Source organism: Rhodnius prolixus, unplaced genomic scaffold (genome assembly GCF_049639745.1).
Source record: "Rhodnius prolixus isolate KJV_2025 unplaced genomic scaffold, Rpr scaffold_4, whole genome shotgun sequence".
In the NCBI taxonomy this organism is placed as follows: Eukaryota; Metazoa; Arthropoda; class Insecta; order Hemiptera; family Reduviidae; genus Rhodnius; species Rhodnius prolixus.
The window spans coordinates 39,735,444-39,757,807 of record NW_027411614.1 but is presented as its reverse complement, the minus strand read 5'-3'; the positions used below and the strand labels follow the sequence as shown (position 1 = coordinate 39,757,807).

The 22,364-nt window shown below is 31.8% G+C and overlaps 1 protein-coding gene across 3 annotated transcripts in view; it reads left to right on the top strand.

The window, feature by feature from the left end:
- LOC141455855 (alpha-tocopherol transfer protein-like) overlaps nucleotides 1-22,364 on the top strand; it is a 79,501-nt gene that overhangs the window by 54,417 nt on the left and 2,720 nt on the right. For 2 of the 3 annotated variants that reach the window (XM_074131295.1, XM_074131297.1), the window contains exons 2-7: nucleotides 14,548-14,727; nucleotides 15,863-15,957; nucleotides 18,738-18,891; nucleotides 20,008-20,201; nucleotides 20,759-20,869; nucleotides 21,794-21,944. In XM_074131295.1, coding sequence (XP_073987396.1) covers nucleotides 14,548-14,727; nucleotides 15,863-15,957; nucleotides 18,738-18,891; nucleotides 20,008-20,201; nucleotides 20,759-20,869; nucleotides 21,794-21,944 — 885 coding nt within the window. Of the gene's footprint in view, nucleotides 1-9,823; nucleotides 10,045-14,547; nucleotides 14,728-15,862; nucleotides 15,958-18,737; nucleotides 18,892-20,007; nucleotides 20,202-20,758; nucleotides 20,870-21,793; nucleotides 21,945-22,364 lie in introns of those variants that run through there. The other variant, XM_074131296.1, reaches the window with a different exon arrangement.

The window sequence follows — 22,364 nt, the reverse complement described above, 5'->3', positions numbered from 1 at the left end:
GGTTATTTAATACAGCTAAGGTGAATATTAGCCCTCAAATCTTAGGTCACAGCGTGGATTTGACCCAGAAATCCTCTCTTATAAACCACTACTCCGATTATTTAGAGAATAAACGAAAGTAACTACATCTACATCCATATTTTGACGAGATCACTGTTCGCTGAGGGCCATTACCAAAAAATATTGCGTAAGAAGAAATAGTATAATTATTTATTAAATTCAAATTCATAATACTAACAATACGTTCATTTAGGGGTTATCATAATAAAAGCCAATCCTTGAAAATTGAAGGGTCATTAAAAATTAATTATAAAATTTGCAAAGTTAATTGTGAAAATAAATAACAATTTAAAAATAATATTAAACCGGATATACAAATCTAGGAAAGCATCCCCAAGGACGTGATAGCAAAACGTTTGGATATCAATCATTTGCTTTTTAAAGTTTTTTTTTCCCGTTTGTATTTTTTAATGATTTTTTTTGCTTTTTCAATTGATAATATCCAAGGGCTGTTTCCTTCGTCTCCGTTAGTAGTCAGGTCTGATTTAACCACAAACCGTTTCACCGTCGTCTGTACGTGTTAATTGGGGGTTTTAAGTTCCGAAATTTTAAAGTCAAAGCTTATATTTTCTAAATTAATGAATAATTTGAATCCATACTATCAGCTCAATCATTGGTCCTTAATCTTTTTTAATCCCTCACCTATCTGAAGTAAATTAGCTTTGTTCAGCTCTTCCTAAAAAGGTTTGGACAGGCTGTATCAACTTCTTACTTTGCACTGCAGGAGGAAAAATACTGAGCTCAAAGGAAGAGATCAGCTCAGTAGGTAGTGTTCAGATGCAGTTTAGATTTTCACTTCTTTGGAGTTTATTTACAGCTCACAAAAGGTGATGTTCAGTGTTGTCTATAAAGAGATCTTAAAGTAAAATGAACATAGCTACGAGGGTCGTTTGAAAAGTCCGTGCAAAAATAAAAACTACTTAATTTTTTGGGATAAACCTTTTTTATTTTTCAACATAGTCTCCTTTTAGGCTTATACACTTCGTCCAACGCTGCTCTAGTTTGTTGATCCCTTCCGAATAATAGGATTTGTCCAAGTCTGAAAAATAGCCATTCGTTTCTGCAATCACCTCCTCGTTTGAATAAAATCTTTTTCCCGCCAGCCATTTCTTCATATTGGGGAACAAATAGTAGTCCGAGGGAGCCAAGTCTGGAGAATAGGGGGGGATGTGAATAATTTTTCAATAGAAATCGATATAGCAATTAGTTGGTAAATATTTCTTTGCGGATAGCTTTGTCATGTCCAAATGTTGATGCAAAATATTATGTACCCGTTCATTCGAGATGCCCACAGCAATCTCACGCACCTTCACTCTTCTGTCATCCATCACCATATCATGGATTTTATCAATGATTTCTGGAATAGTAACCTCAACAGGGCGTCCAGAACGTTCAGCATCACTTGTGCCCATATGGCCATTCCGAAAATTTTGAAACCACTTATAAACTGTTCTAATCGAAGGTGCAGAGTTACCATAATGTTTATCAAGCTTCTCTTTAGTCTCCTGAGGCGTTTTGCCTTTCATAAAGTAGTGTTTAATCAACACACGAAATTCTTTTTCGTCTATTTTTTGAAAATCACTCGACTTCCTCGATGCAAACGAATGCCAAACACAAAGAAATAGACCGATCTGGCTGAAACTTGGTGTGTGTTCTTCCAAGAGATGCTACTAACTAAACATAATCTCGATACACGCCAGTAGTGCTATCTCTCTGACTTTGCACGGACTTTTCAAACGACCCTCGTATTAGCTAGTACCATTTAGCCAGTTAACAAACTTGATCTATGGTTTTGTGCAAACTTTAGCTTTAATCAATCAAAACGGCCATTGTAATACAATCATTTTCACTCACCGTTCCACAATAAATTGAACCATGGAATGGAAACTTCTGAAAAGTGATTTATTAAAAAATTTAAACATTTCCAATGGGTCTTTTTTTTTTTTTGTTTTTCTCATCATGACTTAGTTAATTGTCTTTAAGAAAAAGAGTTTTTATCTGGATCACTTCCTTGGTAAATTAGTTTCAAGTCGATTCCAAAAAACAGAAATAGTTATTAAGTATTGAACTTTTAAACTTTGTTCAAGCTAGTTCAGTCAAGAAAGCATTATTAAAACTTTTATAAAACTTTCTGCGCTTTTCTGCTGCGTCTTTAAAAGTAAGTTGTGGAGGATGAAGCTTTCAAATTTACTTTTTGCTGTAAAAAGCACAACTGGTAATCCGAAAAGACTTGCTAACGAACCACTTGTTGATAATTTTATTACTTCCTTGAAAAAGGTTGTAAAAATTCAGTGAATTTATGTTTTTATAAATCTTTCTACAACTTTTAACAACGCTAATAGTTATTATTATAATAAAAAAATATTTAAAAAAAACCTCTGTGCATTATTCGTAAATTAAACTATTACAATATGTATAGTTCTTTAATTACTTTAATAGTATTTCCTGAAGAAAGTAAAATACTATTTCCGGATTCAGTTATTTTTCTCGATGCCTCAGCAAAATGGCCGACCAGAAAGGTTCCATTTATTATTTAACTTTTACTTGGAATTTACGTGCAATTAATTTTAAATCTATTTTTAGAAATAAACTAGCCGCAATAAATGTCAACGGTAGTTTAGATAATCAAAATGGGGTCTTTGATTCACTGTTATAGATAATCGATCAAACTTTCACTTATTTTCAATGTTGTCAATAATAAAAATTTGCAAAAATCTCACAATTAGAATAGTTATTGTTAGTTTTCCAGTCTAGGAATGCAAAGAAAGACTACAGCCAATGAAATTATTGTCAGAAATTATTTGCGAATACTTTCTGGAATAAAATCTGATCGTTTGCTGTTAAGACTTCTTCAAACCGAGTTTACAGTTTTCCGGATGTCTTTTTCCACTTTCTCTAAATGTTTTTCAAGATTTTCTGCAAATTTTCACGCTACATGTGAAATCTGATCTTGGAAACCTTAAAATATGAGTTCCACATTTTCCATTAAAATAACAGAACAAAACTCCTCATCTACGTAAGATTTCTTAATATTCAGGTTTACCCCAAATCTTTCAATTAAAAAAATTGGACTGGACTCTTTCTTTTTGTGAAAAAGTGAATGCTCTAGAATAATACATCCCCACTACTAGTCTACTATTTAATTATTCTGAGTGTATTTGACATGAATCAATATATTATACTACGGTTCAGAAAGATTACGTCAGTGATACAAAAAAAAAGCCTCATTGCAAAAACATCTACATCTTTTTTACTACGCACTTCCTTCTTGACAGAATTAAGAAAATTGCTCTAATTTCCGCATAGGATTTGTTTCACATTGTCCCTTCGCACTAGTTCGCTTACGTTAGTGAGTACATAGTTTTGCAAGTTGACCAATAATCACTTCCAATAATTTGTTCGAAATTATTTATTTGATCTTCTAAAACACAAACAAATATTAATGGAGTTCCAAATAAAAAACTAATACATACTAGTTTAAGTTTACCACGGCAACGTTAAGCCATTACCTGCAATAAACGCTAAACGATTATTTAAAAAACACAAACAAATATTAATGGAGTTCCAAATTAAAAACTAATACGTACTAGTTCAAGTTTACCACGGCAACGTTAAGCCATTACCTGCAATAAACGCTAAACGATTATTTAAAAAACACAAACAAATATTAATGGAGTTCCAAATTAAAAACTAATACGTACTAGTTTAAGTTTACCACGGCAACGTTAAGCCATTACCTGCAATAAACGATAAACGATTATTTAAAAAACACAAACAAATATTAATGGAGTTCCAAATAAAAAACTAATACATACTAGTTTAAGTTTACCACGGCAACGTTAAGCCATTGCAATAAACGATAAACGATTATTTAAAAAACACAAACAGAATAACGCTTTATTATTGTAGTAAACAATGCTACCCTAAGAAGTTTAGCGTTGACCTGATAGAATGATGATTAGAAATTTAAACCAAGCTTATGTTTTATTTTGTTTATAAGATAGTTTTTTGTGACATTATAATTACTAAAATTTAGTTTCGAATTATTTTGTGGATATGCGAGGATACTAATGTCTAATAATGGCTCTGAGAACTAATAATGTATTTTTCTTTACAATTCTTTTGTTTCTTGAATAAAGAACTAATCCATCTAAAAAAGAACTAATGTAGTTCTATTTAAAAAGCATATAAATTTTATTTCCTTTTCAAATATTAGCTGATTTTCTGTATTTTACTATTGTTAAAACATTCTCTTTTGTATTACAATTAAATTATTTCAAGGTTAAAGTTATTACTGTAATTAGTATAATAATTGGTATTGTTTGTTAAATTTGCGTTTCTATATTAGTATTATTTTTTTTTTGTCTTTTGTCACTAAAAACTTTGTCAGCACTTTTTTATTTACCTTTTTTGGCATTGTGTGGAACGTATTTTTGTAAAGATACTAATTCCAATGTTTAACTATTGAAAAAATGACAATCGTTTAAGGCGAACTTCCAAAGAAGTTCCAAAAACAGATTCTGGTAAGTGGTTTGCCTGGTTGGATGATATTTAGCGGAGAAGCTGTGTGGAGTTTCATCGATTTCCAATTTAGAATTGTGCTGAAAGCTCGCACTAATCGTACAGACTAATTTGTAACAAAGAAATAAGAATTTGCCGTCTGCTAGGAAAATTTATCCAATTTTTCTCTAAATTTCCTTCTCTTGCCTTCTCTCTCTCTCTCTCTCTCTCTCTGCCTTCAAAATGCCATATTTCTTATGTAATGTGCTGATTGCTGGGTCTAAGGAATACAATTTTTCCAAAATATCGTTCATAACTGGCTTCGTGATCTCAGAAAACACGAAAAGATAATATAATCGTTTGATCTGAAGGTTCTTTGAGTACATGGTTACCCGGAGTTCTTTTGTGAAAGTGCCTTAAGTTTTTAATACCCAATATTTTAATAAAAACTTGTTTGACTAATAAAACCAGTAAATGTTTATGGAACAGTCTACTTAAGGAGAAGTATTTCGCAATGGAGGCCTTGAAAAAAAAAAATATAGAACAAAACTTTTGTGGAGTTTCTGTTCAGTTTTATTTTTTTACTTGATCCATGTCGTATCAATGTCCTTCTGCCAACCTGACAATCATGACGTTGCATAATTATTTAAATTTATTCAACCGAAAAGAAGCTAACCTTTCTTTGCCTCAGTTTAAACTAATTAACCTTTTGTAAGTTTTATTTTACTCAAAATATTGTTTTTTCAATTAACCTTAATGTTCTGTAATGGTTTGGGTATCAGGGAGAGTATCATAAAGAAAGGTACCCTATCCTAAACTGTGTAAGAAACCCTTTCTGGAAAGTGCTCCAAAAAGAGTAAACCCTTGTATGTATGGCCAAAATTTTGCTCCTTTGATAAAGTTGTTCATTTTTGAGACCGAAAACTCCTTTACCAAACCAGAAAGAAAACATTCTGCCGCTCGGCATCCGTCTTGAAGCATGTTTAAGAGATTCTCATATGAACCACAACACGATTAAAAAAAGCTTCCATACGTCATATCGCCACATCATAAACGGGATCACATTACAAAGTCTGTCGGTCGAATGCCTAGAAATTTGATCCACAAAGATGGTGTGGTCCACTTCAGTGGTTTTAATAATATTGGTCATGATAATGTGTAAAGCACTTCACTATTTCTCCTACACGCTTCTTAGTTCGACAAGTGAATACGGAATTACGGAGAATGTAAGAAATAACTGTAGAAGTGATATTGTTTCGATATGCAGCAAGAACACTGTGGCCGAGACTGTAATTTTCAAAATGTCAACTGCCACTTCATCTTTCTTTGTTAATTTTTTTATTATTATTACTATTATTTATAATGTTAAGCACAAAATGGAATTTTCTTCCTTGTTTTCACATAATAATTCAATTATAATTAATTATTTCAGTTTTTTTAAATTAAACATTTGTTGCTCCTTTATAATATAATTGTTACTAAAGAACAAAACAATTCGATTGTACGTAATAGTATTATGTAAGTAATAATTCAAATCCACTTGTACATGTAAATTGTTCTTAATATAGCTCTCACCGGTAAAGCACATTTATGTCAGTTTATATGTGTATGAACTCTTGTTCTGCAACGAACTTTCACAATATGATGTTGCCTCCTTTACAGTATTTGGTAACAATTAAATAATGTCAAATTAGACAATAATATAACCTTAATTAATGTTATGTTATTAAAGATAGGTTGGTCTGCAACTATTATTTTAGAAAATAAACTTTTTTGCGGTTTTCTAATTATTTTTTAATTATAGATAATTTGTTTATAATAATACATTGATTGTTCATTTTCTGCTTCATCAATGTGAATGATGAAACAAATGATAATTTAATAGATATATTTTAATCTGCCCTGCATTGTGACATAATGGCACTTAGTTAGTTTACTCTTTAAAAATGGTTAATGGGTACGTATTATTATTGAAGTTTAATTAAAGATGTATCCGGACATGTTATTACACACTACGCAAAACTTTTTAAATTAGAATGAAATCTGCTTCATGTGATAAAAGATTACTTTAAAAATTTGAATCATTTATTACTACCAGAAAAGGAATGGTCGGTGGCGATATTTGCATTTTATCTAGAAGGAAACGGCAATATGTATGCGTCATATTATAAAACTAAACTTATATTTCTCAATAAAAACATTTTAAACTCTTCCGGTGTATCGTGCTGAAGGTTTCTGGACAAAAACAATATTTCGGTTGGAAAATTATTATCTGTATTTTAGTTATTATTGTTAATTTTTATCTAGTCCCATATTCGTCGTAAAATGAGAAAATGACAATCAATCTCATCGTCATTTGTTCGCGTTGATTGAGAAGAAAATACTTTGATGAAAAGAAATTAGCTAATGAAAACCCAGTGAAAACGCTCTTAAAAATTGTTTTTTAAAGAGTTTTTACGTTTTTATTTTGACTTCTTTTAAAAAAGCTTCTTTTAGAACCGAAAAATTTATTGTTCCGGTTGCAGAAGACCGGCAGGATGGAACGTGGGGTTTGTTGAGATTTTCCATATTCTGGCCCTAACCCTGTACCTTCTTCTTCTAAAGTCGATGATGCCTAAATATTCCTTTTTCTAGATAAAAATACAAAGATCGCTAACCATTGATTTTCTGGTTAGGAGCCGTTATTTAACCATCGAACAGAGTTCCTAAGTGCTGTACTTGACTTAGAGGCACAATAGGCCCACTCGTGACTGACTACATTTTTTCTTCACAAAGATATCCGTCATTCTAGATTAGATTAGATTAGATGGGCTATACCTACCCTATTTAAGAACATTCTACAACTCTAAAAGACGTTCACCCTAGAAAATACTAACTTTCAGAAGAAACCACTGTAGAGCTCAGACCAACCGAGTGGGTAATGTTGTTCCCTAGTCGAAACATCACAATCAAAACTTACCACTCAGCCACCACATAATCTTTAAAACAATAGAATCTGAAAGTGACGTGTGTGCAACCATTTGGATTTAGAATACATAAAAGCCAACTGACTAACTAAGAGAAGCCATTAATGGATTTGGCCTCAACAGCTAGCCAGTTCTATCTCTATTTATCTGGAAAATGTATCCTGGCATATTCACGAACAGATTTAATATTTCCCTTGAACTTTTACCTTTCATTTAAAATATCTACATTTTCCTTGTGTGGAGGCCTTTATTCATTTTTTTTTTATAACATTTCAAAATCATCAAAAAATAATGTTATCCTCTCCATCAAATGCTAATGTGTTATTTCATTATATTCATTATTTCCTCTATGATTTGCCCAAGTTAAACTTGTTATTTTTTGTTTATATAAGTTTGTATCTGATTTAACCTTTTCTCAAAATTGTAATACATTTTTCAACAATAAACAACTAAAGTTCTTATATTTTCATACATTTTTTTATTAGGATTTCTTTTGTTACGAATGATTTCTGTTTAATAAAAGTAATACAAGATAATTAAGAAACCGTACATTGTAAGTTGTTAGTTTTTTACATTTTGTAACTCTAAGCAATCTCTTTCTATCTTTCAACCCCCATCCAACATTTAAAGGTAGTTTAGCTTTTAACTACTTGCATTAACTTTTAAGAAAAATTCCCAAGGAAATTTTAATTTCCCCGAAAAAAAATCATTTCAAATGTCTTACAATTCCGGTTAAATAATTTTCTTCAGGATTTGCAATTCTTTAAATAGATTTTATGAATATCGATTAGGTTTGCTACATTTATCTGCATATTACACACTCCAATTAGCACTTAACTATAGATAGCATTGATATGTAGAAGACATTGTAGTTCATCCGGAAGATTTGAATAAAATCTTTTTTAAAAATGTTGGATAGATAAAAACGGTAAATTTAAAGAAAAATGCATTTTCCAACGCATGTGTCCAATCCTATGATTGTATTTCAAGAACTTTATAACTTTAACTTTTCTGTGATATTAATTATTCCCTCTTAGAATTTTTCATTTTTAATATTTATGGAAGATAAAGGAGTTTTTACGAATTATAAATCTGTCTGTCTATATTTCTGGGTTCTGTCATGCATCGGTCATCATAACTACGAGATAGCAAAGCGAAGCTAGTTAAAATTCCGTATATGATTTAGATATCACGACTGGACATGAAAAATTAGCTTCTGGACAAAATCTACCAGCTGGAAGTGTCATAGTACTAAATTTATTAGCGAGTTTCCTAAAAGCGGCTATTTTTTTTTTTTTTCTAATGTTTAAGGCGCGTCAACATCTAAAGGTTATTGGCGCCCGGAGCTTTTTTTCAGTGCACTGCCGGCCTCCGGACAGTGTTCTCTCGTTACAGACAACACTGTCCATCACCGGACAGTGAGCTGTAAGAAGCTCCTAGGAAGAGAAAATCTAAGGGTCAGCAGCTGGATTCGAACACGGGACCTCCGCGTGGGAGTCCAGTACGCTAACCGCGTAGCTAATCCCTTCCCTTATTATTATTATTAATATAACTTTTGAATTAGTTTACTTATTACCACTTTTTTTTCTCTTTGTTAATGGCCTCTTGAGCTAGCAAATCAGCCATTTACATTCTTCTTTCGAAGTTTCTTTAGTATATTGAATATTTACAGAGTTATCTTGTTGTTTGTTATGAACTCAAAGAGCTCTGTGTAAATGCTGCCATCATCAGCTGCCAGAATAGTATTTAAATTGGCAGGTAACGGACATCCAGTCGCTAGAACAGCCCTCCACAATCGTTCTCTTCCTTTAGTATTGTTAGCACCTTCCAGGATTAGATGGTTGGCGTTCTGCTATTATTCCAGAAGTACAGGAACACTGGTGAGATGTTTCCACTCTGATCCTGGCTAGATGGTGCGGAGAATAATTGTGATTAAACCACATTCTAATGACTCTGCTAACAAACTTCCGATTGTAGTTTTTGTATCTGTAAAACCAAGGTTTTTCACCACTTTCATAATAATTTTATGTTCCAAAAATATAAATAGAATACCTTACACGATTTATCTTTACAAAAGAACATTTTTTATTTTATACTTGGGCCCCTTGTGCTAAGTATATAAACCAAAGGAAATCCAGGTTCTAAACATTTCTCCTTAACGGGACTTTTATAAACGGAAAAAAATGGCCTCGTTTGTTGTCATGTTCGTGTCGATTGAAGGTTAGAAAATAGTAATAATGATTTGTTATATAATGTAGGAATATAGAAACAAATGTCATTCCAAGTTCAAAGTCTTATTTGATTTAGTCAATTACAATTAGTCCAAGTTCATAGGTGGAATATTTTCCATTCAGTTGTTCTGAAACTTAATTAAAAGTTTGATATTCACGTTTACGTAGAAATCTCGTAACATAGATTAAAACAAAAGAATTCTAAAATTTCTTTCACGAATTCCCCAAATTGATTTACATAAATTTCCAGAATATTTTTTAAAGGATGCATGTGTTGTTATTTCCAGGTAAGACTTAATTATACAACAATGAATTTAATAAGAAGAATGCTAATTATTCCATTTCTGTTTTTTCCATCTACCTACTTTATGCATTCGTTTGTGCTTGCATTGCGTGTTGAAAACTAAGTTTACAGCTTAAAATAACGTGTTTCTGAAAATAGCTATTTTTCTTCGTTTATTTGAATAACGTATTTTACTTGTTATATCTGTTCCCAATGATAATTATTTTAGTGTACTACTTATACATTTTCATTTTTTCGTAAATTCATTTATTTATTTACAATATCCAGTTCTCCACCCAGTAGTATTGATCAGTCTGCCATCAAATCATTAACACATCAAGTTTTTTTAAGCTTTAATAGAATTTCAAGTTTGTAGAAAATCAAATCGATTTTAGTGTTGTTTATTCTTTTTGAACATTTTACTGAAATCATCTCCAGAAAAGTAAAACTTCAGCTCTGATCAAAGCCACAAATGGTAAAGCCCCTATCATTTGTGAAATAATTCTCAATAAGGCTAATTTAAACTTACAGTAATGATTCCATGTTCTTTAGGAAAATTAGTAAAGTGTGATATTATTACAAAACCGTTAATTGTAGTAAGAGAAAGTTACTCTGTGAAGGTTTCGAAACAATATTTCTTCTTTTTTTTTTTTTGGCATTGGCTTTCGCCATACAGCCAGCATCGTCTAGGTGCTTATCACTAGAATATCACTCACTCTCCATTCTTACTTATAAATACATTCGCTTCACACATTCATCCCTCTACTATATCCAACTATTTACATAAACTACAACTCATTAGTTGGATCAGTACTCTGTGCTCCTGCCATCCTTATAGCTTAAGCGAAATTAAAATCACCGTAATCCTTCTCTAATCATTTTCTTGCATTCATTCTATAACTTTTAAATACATTCATATTTCATTGCTAGCTCTGCTATAGACTTAAGCACATAGATGTTGGTGGAGAAATGTTATGTCTTCGTAGCGAAATGGTGCATCTAAATACCTGTATATGTCGTCAAACATTCGTTTCCTTTCTACCACATAACGTGGACATATCTTTATTATATGTTTGAAATCCTCCTCCTCATTGCAATCTACGCAAAGAGGAGAGGACCTTTTGTTGATACTGTGTAGATACGATCCGCACACCGCGTGGTTCGATCTCAGCCTGGTTATTGTCGCAAACAACCCATTTATTAGTGACAGTTCCCTTAAACCATGGTTGTCTAGGTAACTGATCTACCATAGTTTCTTTGCTGCAAATTATTTCATCAATTAAATTATTATTATTTTTTAATGAAATTCCCGGGCCATTTGGGGAAAAAAGTACCTAATAGAGTGCATTTATACTGCATTAGAAACAAAAAAGACATTTATTTTTAAAGGACACCAATTAAAATTTTTCTTGATCTACTCTCTCGTAACTATTTCCTTGTATTCACAGCTCCCACGTTTATTTTACTGCCTTTTTGCATATTTTATTTTGCTCAACTTTTCATTCTTAAGAATTATAATTTATTATTTGTTAAACTGTAATAATTGTAAGAATTACTACAAAAAAGTTGCTAAAAGAATTACATTTGAAACGTAAGTGTACTATTTTTAATTTTTTATTAACATTTGTAAACAAACAAATATAAATTTAACAGTTTCTAAATAATGATCCCATTATAATTTAAAACACGTTCTGTTCATGAAGTTTTCTATTTTATTGCATGAAGCAATATTTTTATATGCAAACATCTGGTTTGTGATAATAATTTAAATGTAAAAGAATTGTTTATTACTATAAACAACAATATTCTAAGAGCTTATTTACTTTCTCTAATTCTTACTCTTCTCTTACAGTAAGAGAAGATATTGTGATCGCACAGATTAATAGATTTTCAGTTTTTACCAGATATATTCGTTTTATGGTCCTCTGAATTCGATAAAGTGAGGTTCTTACAATATGGTCTGTATGTCCGTCTAATTCAAAAATGGAAAATCACTTCAAGTGGAAGTATGAGATTTTGATTAAATGATAAACAGAAATTAATTTGGCTAAAATTAATCTAATCAAATCTGTAATATACTGAATTCAATTCTCGCAAATGGCCCCTACGATTTAATTTAAACTTTATATTATGATTACAAAAAATATAAATCTTCAATATTATATTTTAAAAAAAATATAACCCAGAGAGTTCTGAGAGAGAGAGAGGTAGGATGGAATCTCTCTCTAACGTGCCATTTCTGTATAAGTTACTGTCCTGTCTTTTGTATACTGTTATTAAGGGAGGTTAAGGTTAAAATCGAATTTGAAGTGAAGTAAACTTTGAATTGGTTGGGATAAGCTATTCTGTAAAGTTATAGTTTTGCTAACAGTAATGTACAGATACACAAACTATAATATTGTTACTATTACAAATTAATAATGGATCAAATATTTCGAGTTTGAAGAATATTAATGAGTTTGAACCTTGAGAATATTAGTTGTGTGAATGTGCCCTTTAACTGATTGAAATTTCAAATTTAGTACTCGGTTTAAGTGGCATCGTAAGATGCGTAAAGTTTGGTCAATCAGAAGTTGCACTTTATTACTACTAACTTTGATGGAGATATATCTGTTATTGTGTTTGGAAACGGTTGTCAGATCTATGTCTTCGCCGAGTAGACTTCCTGGTGGACTCGCCTTGGACATCGAGTTCTCCTCTTGGTTTTGTGAACACGTCTTTACTTCGTTTCCCCCCCCCCCCCTAAGTGGAGCCCAAGAAATGGAGAGTCCAATTGATCCATTGTTACTACTCTTAAGAAGTCAGTAGTTCCTCCATTCCTGGCAACATTAAAGCTCATTTGAGGCGCTCAAACAGGCTACAGATGAGATCACCGCTAAATAATTGGCAAAAGAGCAAACGATCCAATCTAGAGAGTTATACACCGTTACTCTAACTCCTTCGCTTCAGATCCGACTCTCTGGTCCATCACCCTTTCTACTTTGTGAAATATCTGGTAAGCGAGAATATTCAGCACGCCAACGTCTTCTTTTTCTTTTGCTACCCCCTTAATGGTTTAGAAAGCTCAGGAAGATCAGTTCCTATCTCATGCTATCTTCACTTTTCTGCAAGGATGATTGAAGCTTTTTAATATTCAGATGTCCGTGAAATATGTACCAAATTCGAATCTGACCCTTCAGCTCTTTTGTTTTTTAACGGTTCAATATTTTATTAAAGATTTGAAAAAGTAAATACCAAAATTAACTGGACTAGTTAGGCAAACAAAAAATACTGAAGGTAAAATGAATAAAATAACAATGTCAAGGGCGTTAACTTTTTAAATGCTGACGACCTCATCAAAAAAAGGTAGAAAAACAAAATATATTGTGTATCATATTTGGTTTCCTATTTTGTTTGTTGAATGGGAATCCCTCCTCTTTTTTAGCGATTGTCACGTCACGTTTTAATATTTGACTTTACATTTTTATTTATGAAAATATTGTAGTCAAATGAAGAGTTGATATTAAGAGTATTGGTTGGAAAATGCATTTTGGTCAGCCTCTACTTTTTACTAATTAAGAAAACGAGCAGTTTTCATTGCAATTATTTGACTGCAATGTGTAAATAAAAATAAATTCACAAGCGGAAAATTTAAATGGAAATTTTAAAAGAACATGTGTTTCTACAATTTTCAAAGCAAAACCTCAATAGGCTAAAGGTCTTTAAAGTTGTTTACAACTGAATGTATAGAACTTAACCTGAAGAAAATTTAGGTTAAAGCACATAAAATTTCTTTACAATTTATCTGCTGGTAAAGAAAGTGTTACAAAGAACAACTTTTGAAAGAAACGTTTAGTTTCAATTATTGTCTTCTAAAGACTTAAGGATTTACAATTATTTTACTTACTAATAAAAGTTCGGGGCCTTTCAAAACTCTTATCCCATCTCTGAAAAGAAAACTCGCCTTTAAAGCTTCCGGTCTCAATGAAGTATTTTAAGAATATCACTGACCTTTAACTGACCTAGATTCTCTCTTAATAACTAATCATTGCCAAAAGTCGTGTACCTGGCCTTCAAGATCTTGTTCCCTCGACCCAATTATCATGTACCAAAAGAGTTAGGACCTCCTTTCCGATGGTATTCAGGTGACCATCCGCCACAATGCATACCCAGTCATTACCGCCACCAGAACATTTAAGAACTTCCTAGATCTAACAAGTAGCGAGGTACTTTAGGCAGATACATTCTACTCGGTTTTCAAATTTCATAAGAACTGCTGACCACTCAATGTACAGAGATTGTGAACGACAGCTTTTTTTTGTGATATTTGGAGGTTAAAATTAATGATTATCTACAGGTGTTGGCTTCCTTTCTACCGCTGGATACATCATTTGATATAAACAATAAATTATTAAGCTATTCCTTTTAACTTATTTACCATTTAATGCTACATGTATCTCTTCAATTTTATCTGTTAAATAAATATTATTAAACAATCTATTAATACATATATTTTTTCTTGTTTTAGCGTCAAAAATGATGCTGTGCGGAGCAAAAGAATTTCCAACAACCAAAGTTGGGGACTTTGTATTGAGATTACAAACAGATGATCCTAAACCTGAAGTACATGAGAAAGCCAGGAAAGAACTCCGCGAAATTCCGGAAATTACGGAAAAATCTATAAAAGAATTTCAATCTATGGTCAGAGGTAAATATTACATAATTATGCATATCTATTAACTATTTCTAGGTGCATACGAGTATTATTTGTATCTAATTCTCATATTGATTTGTTCCTATTTTAATGTTTATATCTAACGATTTAAAAAAAAACTTGTACTTTTTTATTTACCATATTCTTAGGTTTTACACTTATTAATTTTAAAGTTTTGTAGAATTTAAATCTTTTAAGTTTAGTTTCTTTATTCTTATTTGAATATGTTTATTATATTGTTTGTGTGTTGAAGACTTCAGTCAATAATATAATCTGGAACTTAACGAAGAGATATTTTGAAATTTTGTTCGAAAATTTCGATAAATGTGTTATTGTAGTTTAGAGAAGAGCTCTTTAAAACTGAGAATTTCAAATACTGTTATTTAACTTTGTTTTTAAAATACTTCGCTCATGTTTTAGTTTTACATGATAGGCAAAGTTTTCTTTAAAAACTAAATTTACTCTCACCTTGGATTTAAATTTAACATGAACTATTCTCCGGTCGATCTTATAAACCGAACTTTAGTTAGAATGCCAAGAAGAAAGTTCCTAACACAAACTTGTCCATCCAACTTTTGTGTTGGTGTAAAGAAGAACATGAGGTTGTCCTAGAGAAGACACTTATACGTCGCACTTATCTCTCTGATTATTATTTTAAATCTTATTGACAGTTGGCCTAAAAACAGGAAGGGATAGTTTACAGATCTGGTTTGTTTTCAACATTTATTCCTTTTGAAATAAATTTCAAGTAAGGTCACTAATTTGTAGTGAGAGATCTGAGATATTTACCAAGAGTTTCATCAAGTTATTAGTAAGTTATTCTGTTTAATATATGGCAGCTTGAATCTAACTGCAGAAGTGTAAAAGCTTGACTATTGCCAACTTACATATCTCTGTTAAGGTTTATAAGGTCTACTCCTGACAGTTTTGACTTATGAATGTAGTTAAATACTGGTTTAAATGCCACTTGCTCTTTGACGGCAAGTAGTTTATAAAGAAATAGAATAAGTACAAATACTAAGTAGTTCTTAAAGTTGGCCTGGAAGACTTAGATTGGTTAGCACTTCATTCATCTCCTTTTTTTAAATTTAAAATTAAGCGAATAATAATTTATTTTCTATTATTTCAGATGAAGAAGGACTTTACGCCCCATACGAGAATGAGGCATGGTTAGTAAGATTTCTCAGGCCTACGAAATATTACACAGATAGTGCTTTGAAATTGGTACGTATAAATAAAGTTAAAAAATAAGGCTAATTATAAAATTGGGGTAATTTAAAGTACCTTTACGGGAATTACCGCAATTGATCGTAGTGAAAATAATTTATCCCATGCGCTTGAATACAAATTATTATTATTCTCCTCTCATATTTTATATTAAACTTCTTTTTTTCTAAAAATTACACTTTTGTGTAGCCATGAAAATTAAAAAAAAAATCTTTTAACCTCACACCATCCATAATGACCTCAAAATCCCCCTTTCGTTAAAGACCTTGCTAAAACTCGTTTCTTAAAATTTCATTCCTCTACCGCAGCTCATCCTAACCCTCTCATAGAACACCTATCTTCTTCCACATTACCAAGTGATCCTCCAAGGAGATTGAAGAGAAGAGGTCCCGCGATCTACTCTTATCATAAGAGCAGTATAGGCAAGAGCAGGTTAATGGAGTATCGCCACTGGATGCCTTCTCCTATCCATATTCATGACATTGTAATATTTTATCACATTTGCTTGTTGTAACAGTTGTTGCAGTTGTGCATTTCAATGCAAGATTGAAAATAAATAAATAAATGAAAACCTCACAATATTTCGCTTAGTTTTAATTTACTTATTCAAAATGTCTTTTCTGTAGATTCAATTTCAATATCTTAAATGGTAAACTGAACAATTAATGAGTAAATTCTAAAATATATATGAGTAAATATCTTATTGAATTTTGAGGACATAATGTGCTAAATGTAGCGACTTAAGGTCATGTTTGCTGTGGAACATGTACCCATTATTTTATTCTGTTTTAGTGCCCACTCCGATATCTGGAATATCTGGGGGAAGGCGTAGGTAGAGAGCGGCCCAAAGGCGGTTATCCTTGACTGCAGGTCTCTTTTCCTCAAAGTTCCCCAAAGACGGAATGACTAAGTAGTTTACTGTGATGCTGTTAATAATAATAATTAATTGAATCGATTCAATCAATAATATAATAGTTGTAGCCAGGAAGTTGCATTGGGGAAATAGATAATATAGTGTTTACCACATCTATAATAAATTCTATTGTTTCCTTCTATAACATGTTTAAAAGCATCAATTCTGAGTGGTATATAATTACATAATTTGCAGGCAAATTCCTGATGGGTAAGCTCTAAGATGATCCATCAACTTAACCTCCTCAAAAAGTATTTAGTATTAAAAGATTAACACCCTAAACGAAAGTCAGGCCATCATTAAAGCGCTGGGGGGCACACATTATCAGCTCATAAATATATGTAGTTCGACAAGGTAGAGGCCCTTAGATACGTAACAAAATGTGTTGACAACTTGGCTGCGAAGTTTAACACTTCAGAATTCTCTTGTCGAGTTATTTAGTTTAGGAATGCCGCAGCAAGCTCAATTACCAGGGCAGGGAAAATTAAAGTCACCTAATTTTGAATGCCAGGACATATTGACGAAGAAGGAAATGCGCTAACTGACATCCTGCAAGGTTAAGGACTAATATGCGAGAGGTTTCTCCTAGATGAGTTCAGTGAGGAAAACGAAGTCATTAGGGAGAAGTTCTAGGAGTAAGCTCTCAGGACTGAGGTAGGCTAAGATCTATCTGGGCAACTGTGACTGGAAGAGATCTAAAGCGTGTCTCGTCTGAGTAAGGGTAGGCTTCGCATTCTGAACGGTTCACCTGCAGATTCTTTAGTAAGATGAAGGAGTTGCCAACAATACTCCTCTTGAAGGACTTGATCATTCAAGTAAGATTTGGAGCCGGGTAATTAATTTAATTAGTAGTGGTTGGACGAGGAGGTAGCAGCAAATTGTATTGTGGTCCAACAGATTGTATTACACCCACTCTATATTATTGTGTTGCCATAAATACAGATTCTTCATTTCACTTATTTTATTTTAATTTATAAATTTATTTTAATTTATATTTCACTTATTTTTGTAATTTATCTCGCTATATTTTAATTTCTAATTCTATATTTTAAATACCTAGTTTCAAAGTATTTTTATTTTATAAGCCCTTTTCATGGTTATCAAACATAATATTTATTATCTCTTAAGCAAACTTTTAATCCATATTCAAATACCCTCTCTCAAATGGGATTAGACAAGATTGTTGTAGGATTTTACGAGATTAAGATTTAACGATAACAAGACTATTGTTTTATTATACTCATAATTATAATAGTAAGATTATTCATTTCATTATATTAAACATAATTAAAGCTACGGTTATTTATTATAATTGATAGATACCAAAATGTCCCGAATATGGAATACAATTATAATTGTTTGAAACCTGTTATAATTTCATCGAAAAAGAGTTTAATTCTGCAACATTTTTGAATGAATCTTACGTGGCCCTTTGCCCAGGACTAGATTTTCATTCTAGATTTACTGTTCTTGTTTTTCTTTAGAGTAGCTTAGTTACATTTTTTCATGAGCTCAGGGTGGCGTAGAACTTCATGTCGTTAGTTGCATTAATAGAACGTTTAATCCGCTTATATTCTAAATTTACAAGCTACGATCGAACTTATTGTCAGTAATGTGGCTAGAATATTGACTATGTTGGACCGCTTCCCGATCTCTGGATATTCCAGTATTTTAGTGGTTTCGTTCCTTTCCTCTCTCAAACGGACTTCTGCGTTTAATACTTTCCTTATTTCTTAAAGTTACAAAAAAATATATACTTATATAATAACTAAGACATTATAAGCCATTTAGCACAATTTAATATTCTGAACTTGCAACGGTATACTTTATGTATGCTAATTGGTTTAATAAAATATTTTTTTAGGTGAAAAACTACTACCAGTTCAAACAAAAACATAAGGCCCTCTATGACGGTCTAGTACCAAGCAGAGAAAAGAATGTATTCACTCACGATATAATCACGGTGCTTCCGAAAAGAGATCAGTTTGGCCGAAGGATATTGCTACTCAGTCTAGGAAGTAGGTATTTGTGATTAGATTATAAAAACTGATACATTATAAAATAAACTTTACAGACTGTTTTGCCATAGTGAAACCAGTTGTGAAACAATAATAAGGTAAACAAGAGATATCTTGCTGCCTACGTTGTAATTCATGAATAGAATATTGATAAGGTTCTTTGCTGGGTAAGGCCCAAGATTAAAGCCGTTTCTACATTCAGTTCTACAATCATTGTGTGACTGGAAGATCTATTTTAATTTTTAATGTTTACAAAAATTATTTTTTTTCATTGATTTTTCTTATAAGTTTAATTCTAAACTTTTCTTTTTGTTCATATTACTAGCTGAGTGAGCAGAACCATTTCCTTTGGAGATAAATCTCCTAAGTTTAAGAAAAATTAGGTTGTATGAAATAACTAATGTTAATATTTTCACGGCATTCTCGTTCTAAAATTTAGTATTAGGGTTAGTACTCTGGTGCCACTTTAGGCAGTGAACTGTTCCCCCGCCTGGTGAGGAGTTGGGAAACTAATTTTATTAAATCATGCTAATTTTATCAGAAAATTTTGCTTAAAAGATGCTAAATTTTTCATCAGAAGTCTTTTCTTCTTCTTTTTATAAAAAAATATATCGTAAATAAGAGTAACATTTCAATTCAGGAAGAGTATAAGGGTTCTTTATAGGCCATACCACCCTTTTAGCGATTTCCGGGATCTAATTTTTTTAGACTAGTGAACGCTTTTTTTTTTATCGTCACAGGAGATGGAGTGTGCAGTACCTTTCTTTGAAAGGAGTTCTCTCCTGAAGTCCCCAGTTTCGCTCACTTAAGTGTAGTTTTAGGTATTGTCCAAAACCTGTAGATCAGCTGTGCACAATCAGCATCTCGCCGCTTCATTCTCGGCAACCTGTTTTGATTTAAATTTATACTAATTGAACTATCAAAAAATATAATTTATAAGTTTTGCATCCCTAGTAAAGAAACTAGAAATTATTCTACAAGAAGTACAGATCACGCCTTTGCAATATTTCCTAGTAAGTCTTGGAAATAAAACTCACTATCTTAGCTAATTTTTCTACGAGATTTTTCTTTAATTTTATTAAATTTCATACTTACCAAAATTATCACTTTTTCTAGAAAAATGGAAACACCACAAAGTGAGCTTGGACGAAGTTTATAAAGGTGCTGTACTATTTATGGAAGCTGCTATGATCGAACCAGAAACACAGATTTGTGGTGCTTCAGTTATCTTCGATATGGACGGCCTTTCTTTGCAACAAACTATGCAGTTCACGCCTCCTTTTGCTAAGAGAATCGTTGATTGGCTTCAGGTAATTTTATTAATAATAAATATACGAAGTAAGAGTGGAAATCTTTTTTTATTTTTATTTTTTAGGAAAATATTTTTTGCCGGTTTGATTCAGGTTTATCTATAAAACTACCGTGTAAAAAAATCTATCATGTAGATAATATTTTCAGTGGAAGCAATCACGATCTTTAATTTAAGTATCAAATAACATGTTTCTCATGATTTTCAGTTAATGAATGGAATATTCCCAGTTTGAATCCCCTCAAGTACTAAATTTTATTGGTTAGAAAAACGTCAATAGGCAAGTGTTATTGTCACTGACCTCGTCACCTGGTAGGTTGTAGAACATTAAACCTGCTTGGAAAATGGACGATTACTCTATTTATTGTTAAATTAAATTTCAAAAAAATTTATTTCCTAGCGTAGTCATTACAAAAATTAACTAACTTTATCTGTAGCCTTTAGTCTTTCATAAAGTGAAGTGATACCACTAATTTTTATGTAGTCTCTATTATTTAAGCAAACTTATCCTCAATTGAATAATAGAAAATTTTAATTGTATTGTCTTTGATTTTTCAGGACAGCGTACCACTTAGAGTGAAAGGAATCCACATTATTAATCAACCCTACATTTTCAATGTTGTCTTTGCACTTTTTAAACCTTTTCTGAGAGAAAAATTACGTAGCAGAGTAAGTATTTAAACTTCATCTGAATTAAACGTAAGATTCTTTATTTATCGGAATAAAAAGTTTTCGGCCAATGCCCTTGAAAACACTACAAAGATTTTCTTTCAGTTTGAAACCAAATTTACATATTTTTTAATTATAACTTTAGTTATTTTGCGAGATTTCGTGTCGCTATTGCATTTGATAGATGTTCGCAACAGTATTAATCTATTGGCAAAATTTCACGATTTAAACACCCACTGTTTTTCATTAAACTTTGCATTCTGACAATGCTTATGTCAGTCTAGTCCAAGGGTCGGCAACCCGCGGCTCTTCTATCCAAATTGTGTGGCTCTTCAGCCTGTCCAAAATATATTGTATATTTTAATTTTATTGTAACGAATGAAAATTCCATTTCTCAAAGGTGTTTTTTTCAAAAATAATTTTAATGTGATAGGTTCCAAATTGAATAGAATTATACAATATCAAAATAAAGTACTTGATTTATATTGTAAGACTGCCGCCTTTTCATTCGTTATTATTTATTTGTTTATTTACTTTTGCAATATGTAAAAAAATAAATATATAAAACATTTAAATGTTATTGAATATCATAAAATAATAATTTGCGAATACAAATGATCTACAGAGTTGTTTACACCATCATCCTTGCGGCTCTTGGTAAGAATTATTGAAATTATTTAAGGAGAAATGGCTCTCTAATTAAAATAGGTAGCCAACCCCTGGTCTAGACTGTTGTGCATTAAATGTTTATGAAAAACAGTGAAGCTACTAATATTGAATATATTCTAGTCTTTTTACCAATCTTCTAATAACTGCTTCTTCGTGAAACTTTATTTCTGTATTTAAGCAAAGTTAAATTAACTCAATTTGTATATTAAGGAAGTATATTACCATTTTGTTTAATCTTATTTTTCTGAATTTTAGATCATCTTCCATGGAACTGATAGGAAGTCATTGCATAAGTATTTAGACCCAATGTGCTTGCCAAAAGAATACGGTGGTACCCTGGAAGTACCTCCATTCCATGCTATGGAATGGTTCAACTTACTTGTGCAACTTGAAAGAGAATATGAAAGTAAGTAAATTTTGTTAATTACTTTAAAAATAATAGTCAGACGAGATAGAGGGACATCTGGGAGAGCCCATTGATGGTGTCGAATCAAGAAGAAGCATCTATGGCCTGGTTGAGACTAAAGCATCTTTGTTTGGAAACGGAAATCGTCCAAATTATACTCAGACCAGATCTTAGCTTCACCAGCTCTCGTATTGAAATACCTAGGGATTACCGACTGTAGATGTTCGCATGTCTACTATATGTTGTCGGCCTGCCCAGTTTTTACACGGAGGGATTCCGAAATTCCAGTTTGGTGAAACTACTCGAAGTTCTTAGAAAACTCCTGCAAAGATTGGGACTAGCTAACAATGTTGATCCCTACTAAAAGTATAAACCAGATGCCTACAGAATGTACGACATATATACGACATTGGTTGTACT